This window comes from Phyllobates terribilis, unplaced genomic scaffold, assembly GCF_046119375.1.
Source record: "Phyllobates terribilis strain yellow unplaced genomic scaffold, ASM4611937v1 Scaffold_9__5_contigs__length_417890890, whole genome shotgun sequence".
Lineage (NCBI taxonomy): Eukaryota > Metazoa > Chordata > Amphibia > Anura > Dendrobatidae > Phyllobates > Phyllobates terribilis.
Genome location: NW_027362769.1, coordinates 395,798,511 through 395,820,231, shown reverse-complemented (window position 1 = coordinate 395,820,231; position 21,721 = coordinate 395,798,511). Strand labels below are relative to the sequence as shown.

Below are 21,721 nucleotides of genomic sequence, written 5' to 3'. Positions count from 1 at the left end.
AGTATCACGGTCAGCGCTCTCGCAGTATCTCAGCCGTCTCTCAGTATCACGGTCAGCGCTCTCGCAGTATCTCAGCCGTCTCTCACTATCATGGTCAGCGCTCTCGCAGTATCTCAGCCGTCTCTCAGTATCACGGTCAGCGCTCTCGCAGTATCTCAGCCGTCTCTCAGTATCACGGTCAGCGCTCTCGCAGTATCTCAGCCGTCTCTCAGTATCACGGTCAGCGCTCTCGCAGTATCTTAGCCGTCTCTCAGTATCACGGTCAGCGCTCTCGCAGTATCTCAGCCGTCTCTCAGTACCACGGTCAGCGCTCTCGCAGTATCTCAGCCGTCTCTCAGTATCACGGTCAGCGCTCTCGCAGTATCTCAGCCGTCTCTCAGTATCACGGTCAGCGCTCTCGCAGTATCTCAGCCGTCTCTCACTATCATGGTCAGCGCTCTCGCAGTATCTCAGCCGTCTCTCAGTATCACGGTCAGCGCTCTCGCAGTATCTCAGCCGTCTCTCAGTATCACGGTCAGCGCTCTCGCAGTATCTCAGCCGTCTCTCACTATCATGGTCAGCGCTCTCGCAGTATCTCAGCCGTCTCTCAGTATCACGGTCAGCGCTCTCGCAGTATCTCAGCCGTCTCTCAGTATCACGGTCAGCGCTCTCGCAGTATCTCAGCCGTCTCTCAGTATCACGGTCAGCGCTCTCGCAGTATCTCAGCCGTCTCTCAGTATCACGGTCAGCGCTCTCGCAGTATCTCAGCCGTCTCTCAGTACCACGGTCAGCGCTCTCGCAGTATCTCAGCCGTCTCTCAGTATCACGGTCAGCGCTCTCGCAGTATCTCAGCCGTCTCTCAGTACCACGGTCAGCGCTCTCGCAGTATCTCAGCCGTCTCTCACTATCATGGTCAGCGCTCTCGCAGTATCTCAGCCGTCTCTCACTATCATGGTCAGCGCTCTCGCAGTATCTCAGCCGTCTCTCAGTATCACGGTCAGCGCTCTCGTAGTATCTCAGCCGTCTCTCAGTACCACGGTCAGCGCTCTCGCAGTATCTCAGCCGTCTCTCAGTATCACGGTCAGCGCTCTCGCAGTATCTCAGCCGTCTCTCAGTACCACGGTCAGCGCTCTCGCAGTATCTCAGCCGTCTCTCAGTATCACGGTCAGCGCTCTCGCAGTATCTCAGCCGTCTCTCAGTATCACGGTCAGCGCTCTCGCAGTATCTCAGCCGTCTCTCAGTATCACGGTCAGCGCTCTCGCAGTATCTCAGCCGTCTCTCACTATCATGGTCAGCGCTCTCGCAGTATCTCAGCCGTCTCTCACTATCATGGTCAGCGCTCTCGCAGTATCTCAGCCGTCTCTCAGTATCACGGTCAGCGCTCTCGTAGTATCTCAGCCGTCTCTCAGTATCACGGTCAGCGGTGTCGCAGTATCTCAGCCGTCTCTCACTATCATGGTCAGCGCTCTCGCAGTATCTCAGCCGTCTCTCAGTACCACGGTTAGCGCTCTCGCAGTATCTCAGCCGTCTCTCAGTATCACGGTCAGCGCTCTCGCAGTATCTTAGCCGTCTCTCAGTATCACGGTCAGCGCTCTCGCAGTATCTCAGCCGTCTCTCAGTACCACGGTCAGCGCTCTCGCAGTATCTCAGCCGTCTCTCAGTATCACGGTCAGCGCTCTCGCAGTATCTCAGCCGTCTCTCAGTATCACGGTCAGCGCTCTCGCAGTATCTCAGCCGTCTCTCACTATCATGGTCAGCGCTCTCGCAGTATCTCAGCCGTCTCTCAGTATCACGGTCAGCGCTCTCGCAGTATCTCAGCCGTCTCTCAGTATCACGGTCAGCGCTCTCGCAGTATCTCAGCCGTCTCTCAGTATCACGGTCAGCGCTCTCGCAGTATCTTAGCCGTCTCTCAGTATCACGGTCAGCGCTCTCGCAGTATCTCAGCCGTCTCTCAGTACCACGGTCAGCGCTCTCGCAGTATCTCAGCCGTCTCTCAGTATCACGGTCAGCGCTCTCGCAGTATCTCAGCCGTCTCTCAGTATCACGGTCAGCGCTCTCGCAGTATCTCAGCCGTCTCTCACTATCATGGTCAGCGCTCTCGCAGTATCTCAGCCGTCTCTCAGTATCACGGTCAGCGCTCTCGCAGTATCTCAGCCGTCTCTCAGTATCACGGTCAGCGCTCTCGCAGTATCTCAGCCGTCTCTCACTATCATGGTCAGCGCTCTCGCAGTATCTCAGCCGTCTCTCAGTATCACGGTCAGCGCTCTCGCAGTATCTCAGCCGTCTCTCAGTATCACGGTCAGCGCTCTCGCAGTATCTCAGCCGTCTCTCAGTATCACGGTCAGCGCTCTCGCAGTATCTCAGCCGTCTCTCAGTATCACGGTCAGCGCTCTCGCAGTATCTCAGCCGTCTCTCAGTATCACGGTCAGCGCTCTCGCAGTATCTCAGCCGTCTCTCAGTATCACGGTCAGCGCTCTCGCAGTATCTCAGCCGTCTCTCAGTATCACGGTCAGCGCTCTCGCAGTATCTCAGCCGTCTCTCAGTATCATGGTCAGCACTCTCGCAGTATCTCAGCCGTCTCTCAGTATCACGGTCAGCGCTCTCGCAGTATCTCAGCCGTCTCTCAGTATCATGGTCAGCACTCTCGCAGTATCTCAGCCGCCTCTCAGTATCACGGTCAGCGCTCTCGCAGTATCTCAGCCGTCTCTCACATTGCTGGCAGAAGTCGTCCTTGCTGGAGGTGTCGCAGATCTTGCAGTCTTTGCATTTGCCGAGGTCGTTGCTCCACTGCATCCCGGGGGGACAGGACCCTGGAAAGAGGGGGACATCATCAGTGTCCGGCACCGAACACGGGGGACATGGGGCCCAAAGTTCAGGGGCGGCTGTATCATTAACACCATGCGATGTTATGCAGCCTCCTCTGTGTATATAGAGACACTGTGCGATGCTCTGCAGCCTCCTGTGTGTATATATATATGAAGACACTGTGCGATGCTCTGCAGCCCCCTCTGTGTATATATACAGTACAGACCAAAAGTTTGGACACACCTTCTCATTTAAAGATTTTTCTGTATTTTCATGACTATGAAAATTGTACATTCACACTGAAGGCATCAAAACTATGAATTAACACATGTGGAATTATATACTTAACAAAAAAGTGTGAAACAACTGAAAATATGTCTTATATTGTAGGTTATTCAAAGTAGCCACCTTTTGCTTTGATGACTGCTTTGCACACTCTTGGCATTCTCTTGATGAGCTTCAAGAGGTAGTCACCGGAAATGGTCTTCCAGCAATCTTGAAGGAGTTCCCAGAGATGCTTAGCACTTGTTGGCCCTTATATATATATGGAGACACTGTGCAATGCTCTGCAGCCTCCTCTGTGTATATATATATGGAGACAATGTGCGATGCTCTGCAGCCCCCTCTGTACATATATGGACACACTGTGTAATGCTCTGCATCCCCCTCTGTGTACATATATATATATGGAGACACTGTGCAATGCTCTGCAGCCTCTGTGTATATGGAGACACTGTGCAATGCTCTGCAGCCTCTGTGTGTGTATATATATATATATATATATATATATATATATATATATATATATATATATGGAGACACTATACGATACTCTGCAGCCTCTGTGTATATGGAGACACTGTGCAATGCTCTGCAGCCTCCTCTGTGTATATATTTATATATATATATATATGGAGACACTGTGTGATGCTCTGCAGCCTCCTGTGTATATGTATATGGAGACACTGTGCGATGCTCTGCAGCCTCTGTGTATATGGAGACACTATGCAATGCTCTGCAGCCCCCTGTTTATATATATATATATATATATGTGGTGACGTTACGGCTGTAATCGGACCCCCGGTTATATATATCGGTGTGGGCTCCGCAGTCTCCGGCGCTGATCTCATGGTCACGTGACCCCGGTGTCAGTGTGTACAGAGATATATATATACAGGCGGGTCCTGCTCTGTCCCCGGCAGCGTTACGTCCACCGGCAGGTGGCGAGGAGAACTACAAGTCCCAGGACGTCCAGCTGGGGTCACTGGGTCATCTGGTCGAGGTGAGATAGAATGTACACTTTTTTGATCAGAACATTGTTCTCTCCATCCCCTGAGTCACTACATGCACTGTCACTGATGTTACTGGTATTGTTACTATTATTGTCACTGATGTTACTGGTATTGTTACTATTACTGTCACTGATGTTACTGGTATTGTTACTAATAGTGTCACTGATGTTGCTAGTATTGCTACTATTACTGTCACTGATGTTACTGGTATTGTTACTATTACTGTCACTGATGTTACTGGTATTGTTACTATTACTGTCACTGATGTTACTGGTATTGTTACTATTATTGTTACTTATGTTACTGGTATTGTTACTATTATTGTTACTGATGCCACTGGTATTGTTACTATTATTGTCACTGATGTTACTGGTATTGTTACTATTACTGTCACTGATATTACTGGTATTGTTACTATTATTGTCACTGATGTTACTGGTATTGTTACTATTACTGTCACTGATGTTACTGGTATTGTTACTATTATTGTCACTGATGTTACTGGTATTGTTACTATTACTGTCACTGATGTTACTGGTATTGTTACTACTATTGTCACTGATGTGGCTGGTATTGTTACTATTACTGTCACTGATGTTACTGGTATTGTTACTATTACTGTCACTGATGTTACTGGTATTGTTACTACTATTGTCACTGATGTTACTGGTATTGTTACTATTATTGTCACTGATGTTACTGGTATTGTTACTATTATTGTCACTGATGTTACTGGTATTGTTACTATTACTGTCACTGATGTTACTGGTATTGTTACTACTATTGTCACTGATGTTGCTAGTATTGTTACTATTACTGTCACTGATGTTACTGGTATTGCTACTACTATTGTCACTGATGTTACTTGTATTGTTACTATTACTGTCACTGATGTTACTGGTATTGTTACTATTACTGTCACTGATGTTACTGGTATTGTTACTATTATTGTCACTAATGTTACTGGTATTGTTACTATTACTGTCACTGATGTTGCTGGTATTGTTACTATTATTGTCACTGATGTTACTGGTATTGTTACTATTATTGTCAGTGATGTTACTGGTATTGTTACTATTACTGTCACTGATGTTACTGGTATTGTTACCATTATTGTTACTGATGTTACTGTTACTATTATTGTTACTTATGTTACTGGTATTGTTACTATTATTGTCACTGATGTTACTGGTATTGTTACTATTATTGTCACTGGTATTGTTACTATTATTGTCACTGATGTTACTGGTATTGTTACTATTATTGTTACTTATGTTACTATTATTGTTACTGATGTTACTGGTATGTTACTATTATTGTCATTGATGTTACTGGTATTGTTACTATTACTGTCACTGCTGTTACTGGTATTGTTACTACTATTGTCACTGATGTTACTAGTATTGTTACTATTACTGTCACTGATGTTACTGGTATTGTTACTATTACTGTCACTGATGTTACTGGTATTGTTACTACTATTGTCACTGATGTTACTTGTATTGTTACTATTACTGTCACTGATGTCACTGGTATTGTTACTATTACTGTCACTGATGTTACTGGTATTGTTACTATTATTGTCACTGATGTTACTGGTATTGTTACTATTACTGTCACTGATGTTACTGGTATTGTTACTATTATTGTCACTGATGTTAGTGGTATTGTTACTATTACTGTCACTGATGTTACTGGTATTGTTACCATTATTGTTACTGATGTTACTGTTACTATTATTCTTACTTATGTTACTGGTATTGTTACTATTATTGTTACTTATGTTACTGGTATTGTTACTATTATTGTTACTGATGCTACTGGTATTGTTACTATTATTGTCACTGATGTTACTGGTATTGTTACTATTATTGTTACCGATGTTACTGGTATTGTTACTATTATTACCACTGATGTCACTGGTATTGTTACTATTATTGTCACTAATGTTACTGGTATTGTTACTATTATTGTCACTGATGCTACTGGTAGTTACTATTATTGTCACTGATGTTACTGGTATTGTTACTATTATTGCCACTGATGTTACTGGTATTGTTACTATTACTGTCACTGATGTTACTGGTATTGTTACTATTATTGTCACTGATGTTACTGGTATTGTTACTATTATTGCCACTGATGTTACTGGTATTGTTACTATTACTGTCACTGATGTTACTGGTATTGTTACTATTATTGTCACTGATGTTACTGGTATTGTTACTATTACTGTCACTGATGTTACTGGTATTGTTACCATTATTGTTACTGATGTTACTGTTACTATTATTGTTACTTATGTTACTGGTATTGTTACTATTATTGTTACTTATGTTACTGGTATTGTTACTATTATTGTTACTGATGTTACTGGTATTGTTACTATTATTGTTACTGATGCCACTGGTATTGTTACTATTATTGTCACTGATGTTACTGGTATTGTTACTATTATTGTCACTGATGTTACTGGTATTGTTACTATTATTGTCACTGATGTTACTGGTATTGTTACTATTATTGTTACCGATGTTACTGGTATTGTTACTATTATTGTTACTGATGCCACTGGTATTGTTACTATTATTGTCACTGATGTTAATGGTATTGTTACTATTATTGTCACTGATGTTACTGGTATTGTTACTATTACTGCTACTGATGTTACTGGTATTGTTACTATTACTGTCACTGATGTTACTGGTATTGTTATTATTATTGTCACTGATGTTACTGGTATTGTTACTATTATTGTCACTGATGTTACTGGTATTGTCACTGATGTTACTGGTATTGTTACTATTACTGTCACTGATGTTACTGGTATTGTTACTATTATTGTCACTGATGTTACTGGTATTGTCACTATTATTGTCACTGATGTTACTGGTATTGTTACTATTATTGTCACTGGTATTGTTACTATTATTGTCACTGATGTTACTGGTATTGTTACTATTACTGTCACTGATGTTACTGGTATTGTTACTGTTATTGTCACTGATGTTACTGGTATTGTTACCATTATTGTTACTGATGTTACTGGTATTGTTACTATTATTGTCACTGATGTTACTGGTATTGTTACTATTATTGTCACTGATGTTACTGGTATTGTTACTATTATTGTCACTGGTATTGTTACTATTATTGTCACTGATGTTACTGGTATTGTTACTATTACTGTCACTGATGTTACTGGTATTGTTACTATTATTGTCACTGATGTTACTGGTATTGTCACTATTATTGTCACTGATGTTACTGGTATTGTTACTATTATTGTCACTGGTATTGTTACTATTATTGTCACTGATGTTACTGGTATTGTTACTATTACTGTCACTGATGTTACTGGTATTGTTACTGTTATTGTCACTGATGTTACTGGTATTGTTACCATTATTGTTACTGATGTTACTGTTACTATTATTGTTACTTATGTTACTGGTATTGTTACTATTATTGTCACTGATGTCACTGGTATTGTTACTATTATTGTCACTGATGTTACTGGTATTGTTACTATTATTGTCACTGGTATTTTTACTATTATTGTCACTGATGTTACTGGTATTGTTACTATTATTGTCACTGATGTTACTGGTATTATTACTATTATTGTCACTGATGTTACTGGTATTGTCACTATTATTGTCACTGGTATTGTTACTATTATTATTACTGATGTTACTGGTATTGTTACTATTATTGTCACTGATGTTACTGATATTGTTACTATTATTGTCACTGATGTTACTGGTATTATTATTACTGATGTTACTGGTATTGTTACTATTATTGTCACTGATGTCACTGGTATTGTTACTATTATTGTCACTGATGTCACTGGTATTGTTACTATTATTGTCACTGACGTTTCTGGTATTGTTACTATTATTGTCACTGATGTTACTGGTATTGTTACTATTATTGTCACTGATGTCACTGGTATTGTTACTATTATTGTCACTAATGTTACTGGTATTGTTACTATTATTGTCACTGACGTTACTGGTATTGTTACTATTATTGTCACTAATGTTACTGGTATTGTTACTATTATTGTCACTGATGTTACTGGTATTATTACTATTATTGTCACTGATGTTACTGGTATTGTCACTATTATTGTCACTGGTATTGTTACTATTATTACTGATGTTACTGGTATTGTTACTATTATTGTCACTGATGTTACTGGTATTGTTACTATTATTGTCACGTATGTTACTGGTATTATTATTACTGATGTTACTGGTATTGTTACTATTATTGTCACTGATGTCACTGGTATTGTTACTATTATTGTCACTGACGTTTCTGGTATTGTTACTATTATTGTCACGTATGTTACTGGTATTATTATTACTGATATTACTGGTATTGTTACTATTATTGTCACTGATGTCACTGGTATTGTTACTATTATTGTCACTAATGTTACTGGTATTGTTACTATTATTGTCACTGATGTTACTTATATTGTTACTATTATTGTCACTGATGTCACTGGTATTGTTACTATTATTGTCACTGATGTCACTGGTATTGTTAATATTATTGTCACTGACGTTACTGGTATTGTTACTATTATTGTCACTGATGTTACTGGTATTATTATTACTGATGTTACTGGTATTGTTACTATTATTGTCACTGATGTCACTGGTATTGTTACTATTATTGTCACTGACGTTACTGGTATTGTTACTGTTATTGTCACTGACGTTACTGGTATTGTTACTATTATTGTCACTGACGTCACTGGTATTGTTACTGTTATTGTCACTGACGTCACTGGTATTGTTACTGTTATTGTCACTGACGTTACTGGTATTGTTACTATTATTGTCACTGACGTCACTGGTATTGTTACTATTATTGTCACTGACGTTACTGGTATTGTTACTATTATTGTCACTAATGTTACTGGTATTGTTACTATTATTGTCACTGACGTTACTGGTATTGTTACTAATATTGTCACTGATGTTGCTGGTATTGTTACTGTTATTGTCACTGATATTGTTACTATTATTGTCACTGATGTTACTGGTATTGTTACTGTTATTGTCACTGACGTTACTGGTATTGTTACTATTATTGTCACTGATGTTACTGATATTGTTACTTTTATTGTCACTGTTGTTACTGGTATTTGTTACTATTATTGTCACTGATGTTACTGGTATTGTTACTATTATTGTCACTGATGTTACTGGTATTGTTACTATTATTGTCACTGATGTTACTGGTATTGTTACTATTATTCTCACTGATGTTACTGGTATTGTTACTATTATTGTCACTGATGTTACTGGTATTGTTACTACTATTGTCACTGATGTTACTAGTATTGTTACTATTACTGTCACTGATGTTACTGGTATTGTTACTATTACTGTCACTGATGTTACTACTATTGTCACTGATGTTACTGGTATTGTTACCATTATTGTTACTGATGTTACTGTTAATATTATTGTTACTTATGTTACTGGTATTGTTACTATTATTGTTACTTATGTTACTGGTATTGTTACTATTATTGTTACTGATGTTACTGGTATTGTTACTATTATTGTCACTGATGCCACTGGTATTGTTAGTATTATTGTCACTGATGTTACTGGTATTGTTACTATTATTGTCACTGATGTTACTGGTATTGTTACTATTATTGCCACTGATGTTACTGGTATTGTTACTATTATTGTTACTGATGTTACTGGTATTGTTACTATTATTGTTACTGATGCCACTGGTATTGTTACTATTATTGTCACTGATGTTACTGGTATTGTTACTATTACTGCCACTGATGTTACTGGTATTGTTACTATTACTGTCACTGATGTTACTGGTATTGTTACTATTATTGTCACTGATGTTACTGGTATTGTTACTATTACTGTCACTGATGTTACTGGTATTGTTACTATTATTGTCACTGATGTTACTGGTATTGTTACTATTACTGTCACTGATGTTACTGGTATTGTTACTATTATTGTCACTGATGTTACTGGTATTGTTACCATTATTGTTACTGATGTTACTGTTACTATTATTATTACTTATGTTACTGGTATTGTTACTATTATTGTTACTGATGCCACTGGTATTGTTACTATTATTGTCACTGATGTTACTGGTATTGTCACTATTATTGTCACTGATGTTACTGGTATTGTTACTATTATTGTCACTGGTATTGTTACTATTATTGTCACTGATGTTACTGGTATTGTTACTATTACTGTCACTTATGTTACTGGTATTGTTACTATTATTGTTACTGATGCCACTTGTATTGTTACTATTATTGTCACTGATGTTACTGGTATTGTTACTATTACTGTCACTGATGTTACTGGTATTGTTACTATTATTGTCACTGATGTTACTGGTATTGTTACTATTACTGTCACTGATGTTACTGGTATTGTTACTATTACTGTCACTGATGTTACTGGTATTGTTACTACTATTGTCACTGATGTTGCTGGTATTGTTACTATTACTGTCACTGATGTTACTGGTATTGTTACTATTACTGTCACTGATGTTACTGGTATTGTTACTACTACTGTCACTGATGTTACTGGTATTGTTACTATTATTGTCACTGATGTTACTGGTATTGTTACTATTACTGTCACTGATGTTACTGGTATTGTTACTACTATTGTCACTGATGTTGCTAGTATTGTTACTATTACTGTCACTGATGTTACTGGTATTGTTACTACTATTGTCACTGATGTTACTTGTATTGTTACTATTACTGTCACTGATGTTACTGGTATTGTTACTATTACTGTCACTGATGTTACTGGTATTGTTACTATTATTGTCACTGATGTTACTGGTATTGTTACTATTACTGTCACTGATGTTACTGGTATTGTTACTATTATTGTCAGTGATGTTACTGGTATTGTTACTATTACTGTCACTGATGTTACTGGTATTGTTACCATTATTGTTACTGATGTTACTGTTACTATTATTGTTACTTATGTTACTGCTATTGTTACTATTATTGTTACTTATGTTACTGGTATTGTTACTATTATTGTTACTGATGTTACTGGTATGTTACTATTATTGTCATTGATGTTACTGGTATTGTTACTATTACTGTCACTGATGTTACTGGTATTGTTACTACTATTGTCACTGATGTTACTAGTATTGTTACTATTACTGTCACTGATGTTACTGGTATTGTTACTATTACTGTCACTGATGTTACTGGTATTGTTACTACTATTGTCACTGATGTTACTTGTATTGTTACTATTACTGTCACTGATGTCACTGGTATTGTTACTATTACTGTCACTGATGTTACTGGTATTGTTACTATTACTGTCACTGATGTTACTGGTATTGTTACTACTATTGTCACTGATGTTACTTGTATTGTTACTATTACTGTCACTGATGTCACTGGTATTGTTACTATTACTGTCACTGATGTTACTGGTATTGTTACTATTACTGTCACTGATGTTACTGGTATTGTTACTATTATTGTCACTGATGTTACTGGTATTGTTACTATTACTGTCACTGATGTTACTGGTATTGTTACTATTATTGTCAGTGATGTTACTGGTATTGTTACTATTACTGTCACTGATGTTACTGGTATTGTTACCATTATTGTTACTGATGTTACTGTTACTATTATTGTTACTTATGTTACTGGTATTGTTACTATTATTGTTACTTATGTTACTGGTATTGTTACTATTATTGTTACTGATATGTTACTATTATTGTCATTGATGTTACTGGTATTGTTACTATTACTGTCACTGATGTTACTGGTATTGTTACTACTATTGTCACTGATGTTACTAGTATTGTTACTATTACTGTCACTGATGTTACTGGTATTGTTACTATTACTGTCACTGATGTTACTGGTATTGTTACTACTATTGTCACTGATGTTACTTGTATTGTTACTATTACTGTCACTGATGTCACTGGTATTGTTACTATTACTGTCACTGATGTTACTGGTATTGTTACTATTATTGTCACTGATGTTACTGGTATTGTTACTATTACTGTCACTGATGTTACTGGTATTTTTACTATTATTGTCACTGATGTTACTGGTATTGTTACTATTACTGTCACTCATGTTACTGGTATTGTTACCATTATTGTTACTTATGTTACTGGTATTGTTACTATTATTGTTACTGATGCCACTGGTATTGTAACTATTATTGTCACTGATGTTACTGGTATTGTTACTATTATTGTCACTGATGTTTCTGGTATTGTTACTATTATTGCCACTGATGTTACTGGTATTGTTACTATTACTGTCACTGATGTTACTATTATTGTCACTGATGTTACTGGTATTGTTACTATTATTGTCACTGATGTTACTGGTATTGTTACTATTATTGCCACTGATGTTACTGGTATTGTTACTATTACTGTCACTGATGTTACTGGTATTGTTACTATTATTGTCACTGATGTTACTGGTATTGTTACTATTATTGTCACTGGTATTGTTACTATTATTGTCACTGATGTTACTGGTATTGTTACTATTACTGTCACTGATGTTACTGGTATTGTCACTATTATTGTCACTGATGTTACTCGTATTGTCACTATTATTGTCACTGATGTTACTGGTATTGTTACTATTATTGTCACTGGTATTGTTACTATTATTGTCACTGATATTACTGGTATTGTTACTATTACTGTCACTGATGTTACTGTTATTGTCACTGATGTTACTGGTATTGTTACCATTATTGTTACTGATGTTACTGTTACTATTATTGTTACTTATGTTACTGGTATTGTTACTATTATTGTTACAGATGTCACTGGTATTGTTACGATTATTGTCACTGATGTCACTGGTATTGTTACTATTATTGTCACTGATGTTACTGGTATTGTTACTATTATTGTCACTGGTATTGTTACTATTATTGTCACTGATGTTACTGGTATTGTTACTATTATTGTCACTGATGCTACTGGTATTATTACTATTATTGTCACTGATGTTACTGGTATTGTCACTATTATTGTCACTGGTATTGTTACTATTATTATTACTGATGTTACTGGTATTGTTACTATTATTGTCACTGATGTTACTGGTATTATTATTACTGATGTTACTGGTATTGTTACTATTATTGTCACTGATGTCACTGGTATTGTTACTATTATTGTCACTGACGTTTCTGGTATTGTTACTATTATTGTCACTGACGTTACTGGTATTGTTACTATTATTGTCACTGATGTTACTGGTATTATTATTACTGATGTTACTGGTATTGTTACTATTATTGTCACTGATGTTACTGGTATTGTTACTATTATTGTCACTGATGTCACTGGTATTGTTACTATTATTGTCACTGATGTCACTGGTATTGTTACTATTATTGTCACTGACGTTACTGGTATTGTTACTATTATTGTCACTGATGTTACTGGTATTATTATTACTGATGTTACTGGTATTGTTACTATTATTGTCACTGATGTCACTGGTATTGTTACTATTATTGTCACTAATGTTACTGGTATTGTTACTGTTATTGTCACTGACGTTACTGGTATTGTTACTGTTATTGTCACTGACGTTACTGGTATTGTTACTATTATTGTCACTGACGTTACTGGTATTGTTACTATTATTGTCACTGACGTCACTGGTATTGTTACTATTATTGTCACTGACGTTACTGGTATTGTTACTGTTATTGTCACTGCCGTTACTGGTATTGTTACTATTACTGTCACTGATGTTACTGGTATTGTTACTATTATTGTCAGTGATGTTACTGGTATTGTTACTATTACTTTCACTGATGTTACTGGTATTGTTACCATTATTGTTACTGATGTTACTGTTACTATTATTGTTACTTATGTTACTGGTATTGTTACTATTATTGTTACTTATGTTACTGGTATTGTTACTATTATTGTTACTGATGTTACTGGTATGTTACTATTATTGTCATTGATGTTACTGGTATTGTTACTATTACTGTCACTGATGTTACTGGTATTGTTACTACTATTGTCACTGATGTTACTAGTATTGTTACTATTACTGTCACTGATGTTACTGGTATTGTTACTATTACTGTCACTGATGTTACTGGTATTGTTACTATTACTGTCACTGATGTTACTGGTATTGTTACTATTATTGTCACTGATATTACTGGTATTGTTACTATTACTGTCACTGATGTTACTGGTATTGTTACCATTATTGTTACTGATGTTACTGTTACTATTATTGTTACTTATGTTACTGGTATTGTTACTATTATTGTTACTTATGTTACTGGTATTGTTACTATTATTGTCACTGATGTTACTGGTATTGTTACTATTATTGTCACTGATGTTACTGGTATTGTTATTATTATTGCTACTGATGTTACTGGTATTGTTACTATTACTGTCACTGATGTTACTGGTATTGTTACTATTATTGTCACTGATGTTACTGGTATTGTTACTATTATTGTTACCGATGTTACTCGTATTGTTACTATTATTGTTACTGATGACACTGGTATTGTTACTATTATTGTCACTGATGTTACTGGTATTGTTACTATTATTGCCACTGATGTTACTGGTATTGTTACTATTACTGTCACTGATGTTACTGGTATTGTTACTATTATTGTCACTGATGTTACTGGTATTGTTACTATTATTGTCACTGGTATTGTTACTATTATTGTCACTGATGTTACTGGTATTGTTACTATTACTGTCACTGATGTTACTGGTATTGTTACTGTTATTGTCACTGATGTTACTGGTATTGTTACCATTATTGTTACTGATGTTACTGTTACTATTATTGTTACTTATGTTACTGGTATTGTTACTATTATTGTTACTGATATCACTGGTATTGTTACTATTATTGTCACTGATGTCACTGGTATTGTTACTATTATTGTCACTGATGTTACTGGTATTGTTACTATTATTGTCACTGGTATTGTTACTATTATTGTCACTGATGTTACTTGTATTGTTACTATTATTGTCACTGATGTTACTGGTATTGTTACTATTATTATTACTGATGTTACTGGTATTGTTACTATTATTGTCACTGATGTTACTGGTATTATTATTACTGATGTTACTGGTATTGTTACTATTATTGTCACTGATGTCACTGGTATTGTTACTATTATTGTCACTAATGTTACTATTATTGTCACTGATGTCACTGGTATTGTTACTATTATTGTCACTGACGTTTCTGGTATTGTTACTATTATTGTCACTGATGTTACTGGTATTATTATTACTGATGTTACTGGTATTGTTACTATTATTGTCACTGATGTCACTGGTATTGTTACTATTATTGTCACTGACGTTTCTGGTATTGTTACTATTGTCACTGATGTTACTGGTATTATTATTACTGATGTTACTGGTATTGTTACTATTATTGTCACTGATGTCACTGGTATTGTTACTATTATTGTCACTAATTTTACTGGTATTGTTACTATTATTGTCACTGACGTTACTGGTATTGTTACTATTATTGTCACTGATGTTACTGGTATTATTATTACTGATGTTACTGGTATTGTTACTATTATTGTCACTGATGTCACTGGTATTGTTACTATTATTGTCACTAATGTTACTGATATTGTTACTGTTATTGTCACTGACGTTACTGGTATTGTTACTATTATTGTCACTGACGTTACTGGTATTGTCACTGACGTTACTGGTATTGTTACTATTATTGTCACTGACGTTACTGGTATTGTTACTATTATTGTCACTGACGTCACTGGTATTGTTACTACTATTGTCACTGATGTTACTGGAATTGTCACTATTATTGTCACTGTTGTTACTGGTATTGTTACTTTTATTGTCACTGTTGTTACTGGTATTTGTTACTATTATTGTCACTGATGTTACTGGTATTGTTACTATTATTGTCACTGATGTTACTGGTATTGTTACTATTATTGTCACTGACGTCACTGTTATTGTTACTATTATTGTCACTGACGTTACTGGTATTGTTACTGTTATTGTCACTGACGTTACTGGTATTGTTACTATTATTGTCACTGACGTTACTGGTATTGTTACTATTATTGTCACTAATGTTACTGGTATTGTTACTATTATTGTCACCGACGTTACTGGTATTGTTACTATTATTGTCACTAATGTTACTGGTATTGTTACTATTATTGTCACTGACGTTACTGGTATTGTTACTATTATTGTCACTAATGTCACTGGTATTGTTACTATTATTGTCACTAATGTTACTGGTATTGTTACTATTATTGTCACCGATGTTAGTGGTATTGTTACTATTTCCCCCATATTAAAATCTTCTTCAACTTCGGGTTCAAACCAACCATGCACATAAAAGCCTCTGTCAGGACTGCACACATACTGGCTGGCGACCAGTCCATGTATTATTATTTATCCTATTCAGTATATCAAGGCTGCATTATACAATATATGTACTTTTTACCTTTTGTGTCTCCCCCACTTCCTCATAGACTGTAAGCTCGCGAGCAAGGCCCTCACTCCGTTCGATATGAGATATGCTTATTCTGTATTGTCTGTATATGTGCCCCCTAAAATTTGTAAAGTGCTGCGGAATATGTTGGCGCTATAAAAAATAAACTATTATTATTATTATTATTATTATTGTCACTGATGTTACTGGTATTGCTACTGTTATTGTCACTGATATTTTTACTATTATTGTCACTGATGTTACTGGTATTGTTACTGTTATTGTCACTGACGTTACTGGTATTGTTACTATTATTGTCACTGATGTTACTGGTATTGTTACTACTATTGTCACTGATGATACTGGTATTGTCACTAGTATTGTCACTGTTGTTACTGGTATTGTTACTTTTATTGTCACTGTTGTTACTGGTATTTGTTACTATTATTGTCACTGATGTTACTGGTATTGTTACTATTATTGTCACTGATGTTACTGGTATTGTTACTATTATTGTCACTGTTGTTACTGGTATTTGTTACTATTATTGTCACTGATGTTACTGGTATTGTTACTATTATTGTCACTGATGTTACTGGTATTGTTACTATTATTGTCACTGATGTTACTGGTATTGTTACTATTATTGTCACTGTTGTTACTGGTATTGTTACTTTTATTGTCACTGTTGTTACTGGTATTTGTTACTATTATTGTCACTGATGTTACTGGTATTGTTACTATTATTGTCACTGATGTTACTGGTATTGTTACTATTATTGTCACTGACGTCACTGTTATTGTTGCTATTATTGTCACTGACGTTACTGGTATTGTTACTGTTATTGTCACTGACGTTACTGGTATTGTTACTATTATTGTCACTGACGTTACTGGTATTGTTACTATTATTGTCACTAATGTTACTGGTATTGTTACTATTATTGTCACCGACGTTACTGGTATTGTTACTATTATTGTCACTGATGTTACTGGTATTGCTACTGTTATTGTCACTGATATTGTTACTGTTATTGTCACTGACGTTACTGGTATTGTTACTATTATTGTCACTGATGTTACTGGTATTGTTACTACTATTGTCACTGATGTTACTGGTATTGTCACTATTATTGTCACTGTTGTTACTGGTATTGTTACTTTTATTGTCACTGTTGTTACTGGTATTTGTTACTATTATTGTCACTGATGTTACTGGTATTGTTACTATTATTGTCACTGTTGTTACTGGTATTTGTTACTATTATTGTCACTGATGTTACTGGTATTGTTACTAGTATTGTCACTGATGTTACTGGTATTGTTACTATTATTGTCACTGTTGTTACTGGTATTTGTTACTATTATTGTCACTGATGTTACTGGTATTGTTACTATTATTGTCACTGATGTTACTGGTATTGTTACTATTATTGTCACTGTTGTTACTGGTATTGTTACTTTTATTGTCACTGATGTTACTGGTATTTGTTACTATTATTGTCACTGATGTTACTGGTATTGTTACTATTATTGTCACTGATGTTACTGGTATTGTTACTATTATTGTCACTGATGTTACTGGTATTGTTACTTTTATTGTCACTGATGTTACTGGTATTTGTTACTATTATTGTCACTGATGTTACTGGTATTGTTACTATTATTGTCACTGATGTTACTGGTATTGTTACTATTATTATTACTGATGTTATTGGTATAATTACTATTATTGTCACTGATGTTACTGGTATTGTTACTATTATTATTACTGATGTTATTGGTATTGTTACTATTATTGTCACTGATGTTACTGGTATTGTTACTATTATTATTACTGATGTTATTGGTATTGTTACTATTATTGTCACTGATGTTACTGGTATTGTTACTTTTATTGTCACTGATGTTACTGGTATTTGTTACTATTATTGTCACTGATGTTACTGGTATTGTTACTATTATTGTCACTGATGTTACTGGTATTGTTACTATTATTGTCACTGATGTTACTGGTATTGTTACTTTTATTGTCACTGATGTTACTGGTATTTGTTACTATTATTGTCACTGATGTTACTGGTATTGTTACTATTATTGTCACTGATGTTACTGGTATTGTTACTATTATTATTACTGATGTTATTGGTATTATTACTATTATTGTCACTGATGTTACTGGTATTGTTACTATTATTATTACTGATGTTATTGGTATTGTTACTATTATTGTCACTGATGTTACTGGTATTGTTACTATTATTATTACTGATGTTACTGGTATTGTTACTATTATTGTCACTGATGTTACTGGTATTGTTACTATTATTATTACTGATGTTATTGGTATTATTACTATTATTGTCACTGATGTTACTGGTATTGTTACTATTATTATTACTGATGTTATTGGTATTGTTACTATTATTGTCACTGATGTTACTGGTATTGTTACTATTATTATTACTGATGTTACTGGTATTGTTACTATTATTGTCACTGATGTTACTGGTATTGTTACTTTTATTGTCACTGATGTTACTGGTATTTGTTACTATTATTGTCACTGATGTTACTGGTATTGTTACTATTATTGTCACTGATGTTACTGGTATTGTTACTATTATTATTACTGATGTTATTGGTATTATTACTATTATTGTCACTGATGTTACTGGTATTGTTACTATTATTATTACTGATGTTATTGGTATTATTACTATTATTGTCACTGATGTTACTGGTATTGTTACTATTATTATTACTGATGTTATTGGTATTGTTACTATTATTATTACTGATGTTATTGGTATTGTTACTATTATTATTACTGATGTTATTGGTATTGTTACTATTATTGTCACTGATGTTACTGGTATTGTTACTATTATTGTCACTGCAGGGATTTGCTGAGGTTGTTTTTCTCTTGGTTACACATATGTGTGATTGTGGGTGAGGGGCGCAGTGTGGCCCCCAGGGCTCCGGCCCCCGCACTCACATACCAGTGACTCAGGGGTGTGGCCCCTCCCCCCAGCAGGTGTGGCCCCTCCCCCCAGCGGGTGACTCACGGTTCAGACCCCGCACCTCACACTACAATGCTCCAGTCACATCCGGAGCTGCGCGGCCGGCAGGTACCGCTGTGTGTGCACGGAGCAGATCAGCCGCAAGATTTCATTACTGCGCTAAATACAACTATAAAAAGCCGGAAGATCCCGGAGATCCCGCGACCGAGGAGGAAAGTACAGAGGCGCCTGTGCCTTTAAGAATCTATTAAAAGTAACATTCCTTTGAGTATAACATCATACTCTCCCGGCCAATCAGGAGAGACCAGGGGCGGGGCTCCCGCAGGCACGTGAACTTCTCCATTCATAAAAAATGCTGCAGAGAATCTCATCCCTGTACTTTCCCCTGCAGCACATCTCACATTCCTATGTCACAGGTAACTCACACAGCAATTATCTGTGGTGTTACATGGGACTGCCGGTACAATCTACTACATTATCTGTACTCAGAGTTATCACTGTGTTATCTGTGGTGTTACATAGGACTGCAGGTGACATCTACTACATTATCTGTACTCAGAGAGTTATCACTGTGTTATCTGTGGTGTTACATAGGACTGCAGGTGACATCTACTACATTATCTATACTCAGAGAGTTATCACTGTGTTATCTGTGGTGTTACATAGGACTGCAGGTGACATCTACTACATTATCTGTACTCAGAGAGATATCACTGTGTTATCTGTGGTGTTACATAGGACTGCAGGTGACATCTACTACATTATCTGTGCTCAGAGAGCTATCACTGTGTTATCCGTGGTGTTACATAGGACTGCAGGTGACATCTACTACATTATCTGTACTCAGAGAGTCATCACTGTGTTATCTGTGGTGTTACATAGGACTGCAGGTGACATCTACTACATTATCTGTACTCAGAGAGTTATCACTGTGTTATCTGTGGTGTTACATAGGACTGCAGGTGACATCTACTACATTATCTGTGCTCAGAGAGCTATCACTGTGTTATCCGTGGTGTTACATAGGACTGCAGGTGACATCTACTACATTATCTGTACTCAGAGAGTTATCACTGTGTTATCCGTGGTGTTACATAGGACTGCAGGTGACATCTACTACATTATCTGTACTCAGAGAGTTATCACTGTGTTATCCGTGGTGTTACATAGGACTGCAGGTGACATCTACTACATTATCTATACTCAGAGAGCTATCACTGTGTTATCTGTGGTGTTACATAGGACTGCAGGTGACATCTACTACATTATCTGTACTCAGAGAGTTATCACTGTGTTATCTGTGGTGTTACATAGGACTGCAGGTGACATCTACTACATTATCTGTACTCAGAGAGTGATCACTGTGTTATCCGTGGTGTTACATAGGACTGCAGGTGACATCTACTACATTATCTGTACTCAGAGAGTTATCACTGTGTTATCTGTGGTGTTACATAGGACTGCAGGTGATATCTACTACATTATCTGTACTCAGAGAGTTATCACTGTGTTATCTGTGGTGTTACATAGGACTGCAGGTGATATCTACTACATTATCTGTGCTCAGAGAGCTATCACTGTGTTATCTGTGGTGTTACATAGGACTGCAGGTGACATCTACTACATTATCTGTACTCAGAGAGTTATCACTGTGTTATCCGTGGTGTTACATAGGACTGCAGGTGACATCTACTACATTATCTATACTCAGAGAGCTATCACTGTGTTATCTGTGGTGTTACATAGGACTGCAGGTGTCATCTACTACATTATCTGTACTCAGAGAGTTATCACTGTGTTATCTGTGGTGTTACATAGGACTGCAGGTGACATCTACTACATTATCTGTACTCAGAGAGTGATCACTGTGTTATCTGTGGTGTTACATAGGACTGCAGGTGATATCTACTACATTATCTGTACTCAGAGAGTTATCACTGTGTTATCTGTGGTGTTACATAGGACTGCAGGTGACATCTACTACATTATCTGTACTCAGAGAGATATCACTGTGTTATCTGTGGAGTTACATAGGACTGCAGGTGATATCTACT

General features: G+C 36.4%; 1 protein-coding gene across 1 annotated transcript in view; it reads right to left on the bottom strand.

The window, feature by feature from the left end:
• Window positions 1-21,721, bottom strand: part of TNFRSF12A (TNF receptor superfamily member 12A) — a 44,971-nt gene that overhangs the window by 19,506 nt on the left and 3,744 nt on the right. The window contains exon 2 of the mRNA XM_073648804.1: window positions 2,691-2,789. Coding sequence (XP_073504905.1) covers window positions 2,691-2,789 — 99 coding nt within the window. The remainder of the gene's footprint in view (window positions 1-2,690; window positions 2,790-21,721) is intronic.